Here is an 11,049-nt window from a genome sequence, read left to right as displayed (position 1 = left end):
TGCAAGGACAAGGTACACAAGTCCTTCACAATTCCTGCTTCACAGAAAAGAGTGTCAGATACTCAGGGCCAGAAGGCTGAAGATGATGCTCCAATGACTCGGGAGAAATTTTGGGTGACTTTGGGTGACAAAGGCGGGAAGATTTTGCCTCATACTCTGAGGAGATGAATGCCACTCAGGAGAGGTACCCAGTCACGTGGCACAGAGAAAATAGAATAAACAGGTTATATAAGCTAGGAGCTAGTCAGGGAATAAGCCCAAGCTTATGGTCTAGGGATTTATTCATAGACAATTAAGTCTCAGTGTCATTTTAGAACTGGGACACGGGATAGAAAAGATTGCAGTTATAAGCAGGGCAAAGGTCATGAAAGTTGTCCCCCTAGACTAACCCAAAGGTAGGATTAACTCAGCTTCAACCAAGTGAGTCAAAATGTTTTGTTATATAAGTCAATTTAAGGTTGTTTTCTATCAGAAGTATCTATAAAGTTTCTCAATAACATAGGAATAGAATGTTCTTAGCAAGTCTCATCGAGCCACACAATGCTGTTTATTAAAGATCACAGTATCAGAGCAGTCACAGGGCCATGCACCCAGAAGAACTTTCGGGGTCTGTGCAGCAGACCATGTGGTTAGGATTCTTCAGCTGTGTACCAGGTGAGGTAGTGTACACCTGCAATCCCAGGGCCTGGAGGACTGAGCTACACAGCAAGTTCAAGGCCAACCTAGGCTATACAGCAAAATCCTAAAAAAAAATAAATCAATAAAAGAGCCAGAAAAGAGGGAGGACCTATTAAATGTGGGAATCCATGCCTTTTCTAATTTCTAAAATGTCTACAATAAAGTCCTTCAGTTCCAAACTTGGCTAAGGTCATCAGATAACCTAAATTTCTTTGACTTGGAAAATGGGTCAACAAATCACCGTTAAATCAATAACCCTTCAAGTTTGGTATTGTTGACACTTTTAAGGAAGTTGGAGTCTTATTCATAAAGGAGCATAGCCTATCCATACTGACCTACACATGGTCAATAATCAGAAAACGAAGGTATGGTTAGAAGTTGATAGGACTAACTTGGTTCATCATTAGCATAAAAAGCAAAAAAATCACACCTGTCGAAAACTCTTGGGTGAAAAGATCTCACGCAGTGCTCGAGTCTCATCTGGTAACAGGGTAGAGACTCCCTCATAGATGTTTAAGAAATAAAACACATTTTTGCAACACATTCAAACTAAGGCAATTTATTCACTGGCTTTTCAACTTAAATAGCATCTTTGTGACCTAAGAACGGTTTCTGTCACTTCCCCTCGTACTCCAGAAGGCAGACTTGATGCACGGTTTCATTTTCAGCACAAAATAGCTTTACTGTTGTTACCTTCAATAAATCTTTTCTTAGTGTTAACTAAAAAAAGCACCAGGTCAAAGATGGACTCTCCAAGCCCCAGTAAGACCTGCTTCCTTAGAACACACAGCAGGAGATTGAAAACAGAACGGCTTTTGGTTTTGGTTTGGCTGGAAGTTGAGTCCACTGAGTTAAGTGTCTTCAGATACTTCCCACAAGTCTCAGCACAATAATCACATTTACTGCCACCCCAAAGGGAAGAAGTACAGTACTGGCCCTGCCAGCTGGCAACTTGGAAGTTTTGCAGGAGTGATCGCTGATACTTGTTGGCAGCTAACTGTACTTTAGTTTCTCTCATCTACACAATCATGACTGCATGCTGTTTCCTTAGCTGCACCACTGAGCACCTCAGGGGCTATCTCGTCTGGAAACATGGTGAGGACTGGACTAGTCACTCTTTTATCTGTAAAATAAAGAAGAGAATATAGAAGAAATTAGAACTACTGAGATTTCCTGGTTCAGTTCAAAATTTTCAGAAAATGTTTACAACTACATTAATTCAAATTTTTGGATGAATTATTTGAAATCACTAAAAGCTAGCAATTTAAAGAAATATGGCTTCTACTTAATAAAATCGGGACTCCCATTCATCTGCTTGTAAGTATATGATACTTTTCTCCTCTTCTCATTTAAAAACTACTTTAGTGTAGATTTTAATTCCTTGTTCCAATACTGAGTACTCCCTTAAGCCATAAAACCTCAGCAATCACCTTTGGAAGGTGAAAAAGACAAAGCTAACTGGACAGAGTCAGATACCTCAGTGACAACACCGGCAGCTACCGTGGAGCCACCATAACGCAGCATAAAGCGCCCCAGCTCCTTGAAGTCTTTGTAGAGCTCGAGAGCCACAGGTCTTTGTGTCTGCAGCTCTACCAAGGCATTCTGGCCCTTGGTCAGCAACCTGTTAGGAGTGCAGGGAGAAAAGAAACAGATGAGGGTAGGAAGGATGAGTAGTTCACACCTAGTCAGCAAATCAACTCAGTCTTCCAAACCCAGGAGAAAAAGTTGCATGTGTGTATGTCATAAATACAAGCATATGCCTTTGAATTTTTCTGGCCTAAAAGGAAGTAAATCTAGATTTTAAGAACTGTTAAATAGGTCTCAGAGGGGTGTGTGTATGTGTGTGTGTGTATGTATGTGTGTGTCTGTGTGTGTGTAAGCCAATCTTAAAATACAACTCTATCCTCCTTTCAGGCCCACTATATCCTATCCCCCATAATGCTCACTCATCTCAATCCATGCTACCCTACCATTCCCTGGGGGAAATCTACAAGTTTAGCTATCTAATAAAGTAAATGATACTGAAGTTTAATATTATCAGGATACTAACACTTAATCCTCTTTTTAAATCTATTAATTTTGCAGTTCTGAGTAGTCAACCATGGGCCTCACACATGCTAAATATACTAGATCTTGTAGCAGGTAGTACAGGGAGAAAAACTCAAGAGTAGATACAATGTGCCAATATCAGCTGAAAAGGTCTCCACATAGTTGTCTGGGTCATACATCCCAGACAAACAACCCCACATACAAGAGCACCTATGTGTCACTAAGTCAGTTAAGAATCCTGTTTTAGAGTCTAGCAGGGCTGTCCTCTGAGAGGCTCCACCCAGCAGCTGATTCAGACAGATGGGACTCTTATGGAAGAGTAGGCTAAGGAAGGATTGATTGCAAGCCCTGAAGGAGATAGGAACTCCACAGGAAGACCAACAGAATCAACTAATCTGGACCTTTGGCGCTCTCAGACACTGAACCACCAACCAAAGAACATACAAAGGCTGGACCTAGGACTCCCCGACCATATGTAGCATATATGCAGCTTGGTCTTCATGAGAGTCCCAAGCAACTGGAGCTGGGACTGTCACTAAAGCTATTGCCTGTATGAGGAATATATTCTTCCAGCTGTGCTGCCTTGTCTGGACTCAGTGGGAGAGAAAGTGCCTAACCCTGCAGAGACTTGATGTGTCAGGGTAGGGGAGGATACCCAGGAGGCCTCCACCCTACGAGGGAAAGGGGAAGGATGAGGGAAGGGAGGATTGTTGGAGGGGGTGACTGGGAGGAGGGGCAGTGAGGAGGATGTAAAGTGAATAAATAAAAATTAAATGAAAAAGAGATAGAAAGAAAATCTGGCACAGTTGTATTTAAAAAAAAGAAAGAAAAAATCTTGTCTCTGTCACTTGTAAGCTGTGTTCTTTCCTGCTTCATATGATTGCTGAGGATATAACTCACAGGAAAACATCACGACAACCTAGAAAACTTGGATCTTGAGAACTTCCATTCTAGTGTGGTGCTTCCCAGAGCATCACAGCACACACTGATGTGAGAATCTAAGAGCTGCTTCAAGAGAGAGGCAGAGCGGCCCTTCCCTCCTGAGAGCAAACCGCCTTCCATGTGGAGACATTCTCACAGGCGGTCAGCACATTAGCCAGGAGGCACCCGGGCCCCTTACACAGGTGCAGAAGGTGAGAAAGGAAGGGGATTTTGGGTGGGATTCCCCATAGGCTCAAGATGAGGGAAACTCCAAACTGCAGGCAGCCAAGCAAACTGGGAAGGCCTTAACTCGTACCAAGAGTGTGTGTTTTGCAATATGTGCTTACATTACTTTATTTTTATAAAAGCTTGCTTAGTTTCTCAGAAAGTACTTCCTGTGTCAATCAAAGAACTGTGCAGACTCACTAGACACTACGCAATAATCAGAAAACCAACATGGAGGTGATCATGCCAGTTGAAGGGCATGTAGATGGAACAAACTTACACCACAGGCTGGAAAAGGAAGGTGCTAGGAACATACAGAAAGCCTTTTCTTAGACCAGGGGACAAGCTCACAGCGCAGGTAGCAAACATAAGGGAAGCACAAGACTGAAATCTGACAAGTGGTAACAAATTAAAATTCATCTTTAAGAACATAGGACCTGGGGCTGGAGAGATGGCTCTGTTAAGGGCACTGGCTGACCTTCTAGAGGACCCAGGTTCAAATCCCAGCACCCATACGGCAGCTCATGATTGTTTACAACACTAAGAGCTGATACTTTCATACAGACATACATTCAGGCAGAATATCTATGCACATAAAATAAAGGTAAATAAAACTTTTAAAACTTTTTAAAAGAATATAGAACTAGTATTTGTAATGTCTTTGCTCCATCAATATCTGTAGCTTGATGTATACACATATATTTATATTTTTATTTATAATTCCCATCACTACCATATGTAACTTTAATCATATCTAATACTCCTAAACTAAAGCTTTCATGTTCATGTAGGTGTTTGTATGTTTACATATATATGTGCGGGTGAATGTGCACATGGGTATTCATACATGCAGAGCCAAAAGTCAACCTTGGATGACATTCCTCAGGCACTGTTCACCTTGTTCTTTGACTGGTTCTTTGTCTCTCAATGAACTTGGCAATTAAGCTAAGCTGGTAGGCTAGTGAGCTTCAGAGATCCACTTGGCTCTGCTTCCCGCATGCTGTCATTACATGAAGATACACAACACCTAGCTTTCTTCCATGGGTTCTGAGGACCAGACTCAGGCCCCCATCCTTCCACAACAAGCACACAATTAATTTATCAGTTGAGCCATCTTCCCATCCCTTAAATGTTTATTTATGTATATTTTTTAATCTAGTCACTAAAAAGTGATCAGTAGAAAAACTACTCTGGATCCCACTTACCCCAGCACACACTCAGCTTATCTGTAAGGAATTGCTCACACTGTTAGTGTCTTACACTGATAGTGTTTTGCACTGTTAGTGTCTACAGTTTCTGCAGTAAACTCACTTGGGCTTCTTCTTCATGACTTCTCCAGTACTTTTGTTTAGGACACTGATCAATCGCTTAATCACAGCAGGCTCACTGACTGTTTGGTAGTGTAACAGCACCTAAAACAAATAAATAGACACATGGGAATACTGAGAGCTACTTGCTACATCAGTTGTAGCCTTTGCTTTTGGCACATGACAAATCACACTTCTCAGTCACCACAGCTCCGTCACTTCCTAATAACTCTACGACCGTGCTAGTGAGGGGCTCCTTCACATTTCTAACCTGTAACCAGTGTGAACTTCAGTTGGCTATATAGCCTTCCTGTCCCCTTTCACTCTGAAAAGGTGAAGAGGACAGTACCTTGGGATCACTGAGAAGGTTAAAAGCAGCTACTGTTTACAACACTTACCATCATGGCAGCATCATAAGGAGCCAGGGAAAGACTAGGAAGCTAAACCTTTCATTTCCATCTGTCTGTAGGCCAGTTTCCATGGCTTATGCTTTCAGAGCACTGGGGCAAGATGAGATAAAGGGCCCAGAAGCACAGATGTTCAGCAAGTGAACTGCTTCATCACGAGTCACGAGGGAGGGAGGAAGAGGGTCATACTCAGCAGTGATCACTAATCCATTCTTGGGCCATAGGAATAAAATATTCCATGTGCAGAAATAAGGAAGGAGAGCAACATTTATAAGAATCCCTGAGTACCAAGGACTGTGTGTCAGAACTTATAGGCAAGTTTTATTTAGAGAGGAGTTTTATTTAGAGGGTCTAAAGTATAACAAACAAGGGTTCAATTCACTTTTACCTGGGCCAAGTTCCTTATCTTCTTAAGGTTCCACAGGGGATATCCACATGCACAAGACCATCTACGACCATTCCACCCCAAACACTCTTGCTCTCAGCTGGCATTAGATGATTACATCATACACTGACTATTGTTGACTGAGTTTAACATGAAGGGAAACAGCACAATGCTGTCGTGGCTATGGAGTTTATGTCAGCTTGAATTTCACACCTGGAACAGTTGAAACTACAAATCCCTGACTCTTCTCATGTTGGCTTACTAAGAGTTCTATAAAAATAACATAGGCACAATTTTCTGTTTTACAAAAGAAGCTTTTATGAAGAAAAAAGAGGAAACTTTGGCAGATCCCAATCAAAGTCAAAACACAAATGACTATCCTTACTCAAAGAATCTTCTTTGAATATGCTACCATCATGCCTACAGTCTGAGAAGAGTGAAAGACCATATTCTCAGGCAGCAGTAAAGCCACCATACTTTAAATGCTTTGTAAGCATCATTTGGGGCCATTTAGTTGTAGAAACAGACATGTTATATCTGGAATTTCCTAACCACAATAGTTTGCACTTGTGGAAAAAAGAAGCCAGCCAGGGATGCAGAGGGGGTAGAGGGCTTGTACGTCATGCTCTAGGTATTGGGTCCTATCCCCCATCCTGGAGAAGAGTGAATAAAGGAAAGAAAATTTGTGCAGGAGGCTGTGAATGTGCAAGCCTAGACTGTGGGAATCTTCTGTAAGTCGTAGCAAAAGCAATAATGGAGCACTGAAACTCTTGTATTACAAAAGGGTAAACCGGTTTTCTTTTTAATGGTACTTATGATGTGGAGTGCAAAAACTCAATGTAAGCAGGTCCTGAGCAGGCAGATGGCAGCCACATGCTGCAGAGAGGTGACCAATTCCAAGTATTTAATGGCTACAGATCTTGAAGTGTACACTGGGAGATAAATGCAAGACTAAAACTCTAAGAGACATCTCTTTCAGGACCAGAGATTCCCTACTAACCTCACACATGACTAGGTCTTCATGGCCTCTCAAATAGCAGAGAAAAGACGCACGTGGCCCTCATGAACCTCACTGAGATCCTCCCACAATTTACTGAGCTGTATGTGGATCTTAGAATAACACCAGGACTAAGAAATGGGCACATTGAGTGTTCTGATCAAATCCTTAGCATTTCTGAATTCTGAAAGACACTGGCCCGAGGGCACCAGGAACTGACCTTTGCTTCATTGGTGATGATGAGAACCAAATCACCTAGCGTTTTATTAAGCTTTAATGTAGGGCAACTAATAAATAATCTTCCTTAAGTAGCCTTAAAAAAAAATCAGCAAATATATGCCCATCCAATATTCAACAAAGGTACCAACATTATTTATTGGGGGAAAATAACAAATTGTTTCCTCCCCCTCCTTTTCTTTTTGAACAGATGTTGCTAGGAAACTGGATGAGCAAATGTAAAGGACCAAATGGCAATGAGGCTCGGCCCAGCACCATATGACTATGATCCGTGGCCTAACACACAAGACAAACCACAAAGCTCTTAAAGAAAACCCAGGCTAAGGCTTTGTGATACTGGCTTTGACACTGAGCTCATGGACTTGCCACAAAGGCACAAAGAAGAAAAAAAAACTGGATTTCTTCAAAATTAAGAATGTATTACTCTGCAGGAAACTGAAAGTGAGAAGACAACTGCTGACAAGAATATCTTCTCAAATGATACTCAGAACAAGCGCTGCAAGACTGTAGTCTGGGGTGATAATGTTCTGGAGATGCACAGCAATAATGGTTACACAATACAGAGTATACTGAATCACATACTCAACAATGCAAATTTTCTTAGATACACTAACTATAAAATAAAATATAAATTAAATCTATTAAATCTTATAATTTCATGCTTAAAAGTATATAGCTCACCACAACAAGGGAAATTTACACACACCTGTATATGCATCATTTCTAACTAGAAAAAATCTAACTGTTTAAGGATTATGTTAATTTTCTTCTACCACAGCAAGTAGATATGACCACTTTTCCCGTTCCAATTTTATCCTGATAAGCAGTATAGCAGTGGTTCTCAACCTGTGGCTGTGACCCCTCTGGTGTGGAGTGTCCCTTTGACTGTTGCATATCAGACATCCTGTATATCAGATATTTACATTATTATTCATGACAGCAGCAAAATTACAGTTGTGAAGTAGCGACAAAAACAGTTCTATGGTTGGGGTCACCACAGCATGAGGAACTGTACAATGGGTCGCACTGTTGTAAGAAAACTGCTGTCGTCTCTTAAAATAGCTGAAAAGCTTCAGTTGATGCTGTTTTTAAGAAACTACTGTAGGCAGGAAGACAGTGTCACTCTTCACAGTAAATACTGCCATCTTGACCTGCCTCCATTGGTAAATACGAATTATCCCATGAGTAAACACAGCTACAATAACCTTGCTTTCCAGGAATCTGCTTCATACATTCAAAAGCAATTAACTGTGACATGTTTGCTGATTGATACATGAGTCCTAAACGGTTAACAATGAAAGACTCAATTATAACAACTCTTCTAGTGAAATACTTGTTAAAAAGTGAATAAAATATAATATGCTTATTATAGTATTTAAATGCCTAATAAACTTGATGAGTACACTTATCTATACAGAAATAAGAACCATACAGAAAGTGAATCTGAGTGTCCCAAGTAAGTTTCTTCCTGGTTCCTCAAACACCATCAAAGCTTTATCAAGTTCAACGATCAATTCCTATTCCTGCTATACCTCACTTCTCTTGAAAGAGTTCCCAGACTCAAGATCAAAATAAAAAGTAAAATCAGTGTGATTAGTAATCCGGGCTGCACATCTTTCTAGATTAGAATAAGGTGTCAGTTTGACACTTATAATAGTACACACTTAAGTAAGTAACAGCTTTTCTGAATTTATACAAACAAGGTATTGTACAATTTCTCTGTGTGGTGACAGGGACTTTTACCATCAAGGCCACTGCTACAGGCTATCTACATACTAGCAGAAGGTATCTAGAGATTATGCAATCACACAATATTCTTATTTTCTGTATTTCAGTGGCTTTATAACCTTTAAAGTTAATCTATCACTTTCATAATGAAAAATACTGAAAATATATTAAACAAAGCAGAAGTACCAAATTTAAAAATACTAGTAAGCTTTACTATCCAGTAAAAAGTCTATCATCTTCCCCAGAATTATCAGCAGTTTGAATCAACTTATTATGAAACTACCTTCTCTTGAAAAAGTTCTCAAACTCAACAATCAAAAAAGGACTAGAGTGATGTCTCAAGGGTTAAAAGCACTGGCTGCTCTTCCAGAGGACCTGGGTTCTATTGGGGGTTGGCCTGTTGCTATATATACAAATGCTAACTTCTGAACCCCAAATCTGGTTGCCACCCAGACCAGTGCATGCTCATGTACACTGGTCTTTGTTGTGTAAACCTTGCTCCCCAATTTAAAGCAATTGGTTAATTAAGGGCCTGTGATTGGGCAGAGAGAGAAATGCAGGACCTGAGTCAGGGGTCTTGAGAGAGACCACAGGGGAGAAGGAGAGAGAAGATGGAGAGGGGAGGAGGCCACATGACGCCAATGGACCAGGAGTACATGGTCAAAAGTGTATCCCGAGGACAGGCTGATGGAGCAAAAGCAACTCAGGTGAGATTCACACAGAAGGCAACAAGGGGCTATGGTCTGGATACAGGAGGGAACAGCATAGAACCTGCCCAATCTACGCTCACAGCTTGTAAATAAAATGCTAGGTTTTTGTGTCTTATATGGGCTAGCAAAAATAAATATTTCATTAACAGAATTTGATTCCCACAACTGCTTGTAACTCCAGTGCCAAGGGACCTCATGCCCTTCTTGCCTCTGTGGGCACACACAAGGACAAGCACCCCTACACAGAAAATAAATAATAGACAGATATAGATAATAATATATAAATAAATGTATAGAATATATCTATAGAATTACAAGATATATAATATATACTATATATAAAATATATACAGAATAATAGCATACACACACACACACATACACACACACATATATATGTGTGTGTGTGTATATATATATATATATATCAAAGAATTAAAATAAACAAAAAAATTCCTTTCAAATTTTAACTTATTTTTCTAAATTAGAAAAGGTGTTCATGTGAGACAAGCAGCATATCTCAGGTGAGTTAGGGCTTTCCTGAGTTCACAGAAGCAAGGACAACGCACTGGAAACTTACAGGAAACCCTTTAGTGATAGGAACTTCAATATTGAAGATAAGGATCCGGGCTCTGAAGCGGGTGCAAGCCTTAATGGGTTCTTTGGGGCCACAAAATATGCAGCCAACACTAAAGCAACAGAGAAAGAGAGAGAGAGAGAGAGAGAGATGAAAATCAAGGTGAAAAAGTCTACCTGTAAAGAAAGTACAACAATTAAGCAAATAAGAATGTTCTGTAAGGACCCCTCTGCCCTCAACTACAGCTTCATGAATGACAGCTTTCATCCCAAGCACACACAAAGTCTGTTTGCCAACATAAATTAACTCCATTTTAGATGGGATTTACTAAAATGACATTCAGTCACATAAAATTCTGGCTAAACTTGAACTACTGGATTGCAAACTCATGCACTCTGACATCGTTTCTCTGATATGAAGACTGTTTAACCCTGTTTTCTTACTCACTTGATTTTGATGATATCCATCCCAACCAAAGTAAGGCTAATGTGATCGCCTGCTGCTGCCCAATCGACAGGTTCATCGTGCAGAGTGATTCCTGGAAATGAGTCAAAACCAAAGCCTACAATGAAACCTCTCTGCAGAGCCATAACAACCAGAGAGCTTCCTCACTGAGCTCATCATTTTCAATCTGAATGAGTCGGCAGTGAGAAGCGGAGCCCAGACTTGAGGCCACAGAGCACCTCCCTGAACATGATGGCCGATGCCCACAGGAGGCCAGCACTTCCCATTTAATCAAGTATTTTAAATTCATTTACACAACGAAGCCAGTCTCTCTCTCTCTCTCTCTCTCTCTCTCTCTCTCTCTCTCTCTCTCTCTCTCTCTCT

The 11,049-nt window shown here is 40.6% G+C and overlaps 1 protein-coding gene across 2 annotated transcripts in view; it reads right to left on the bottom strand.

Moving 5' to 3' along the window:
- Window positions 1–528: 528 nt before the first annotated feature.
- Window positions 529–11,049, bottom strand: part of Hbs1l (HBS1 like translational GTPase) — a 71,716-nt gene continuing 61,195 nt past the window's right edge. For both annotated transcript variants that reach the window (XM_028777339.1, XM_028777342.1), the window contains 5 exons: window positions 10,669–10,759; window positions 10,225–10,333; window positions 5,185–5,285; window positions 2,155–2,299; window positions 529–1,801 (listed from right to left, as the gene is read on the bottom strand). In XM_028777339.1, the coding sequence (XP_028633172.1) occupies window positions 1,790–1,801; window positions 2,155–2,299; window positions 5,185–5,285; window positions 10,225–10,333; window positions 10,669–10,759 (458 nt within the window). In that variant the 3' untranslated portion in view covers window positions 529–1,789. The remainder of the gene's footprint in view (window positions 1,802–2,154; window positions 2,300–5,184; window positions 5,286–10,224; window positions 10,334–10,668; window positions 10,760–11,049) is intronic.

Source organism: Grammomys surdaster, unplaced genomic scaffold (genome assembly GCF_004785775.1).
Source record: "Grammomys surdaster isolate TR1022 unplaced genomic scaffold, NIH_TR_1.0 280, whole genome shotgun sequence".
Classification (NCBI taxonomy): domain Eukaryota; kingdom Metazoa; phylum Chordata; class Mammalia; order Rodentia; family Muridae; genus Grammomys; species Grammomys surdaster.
Note: the sequence above shows the minus strand (reverse complement) of the source record. Positions and strands in the feature narration are given on the sequence as shown.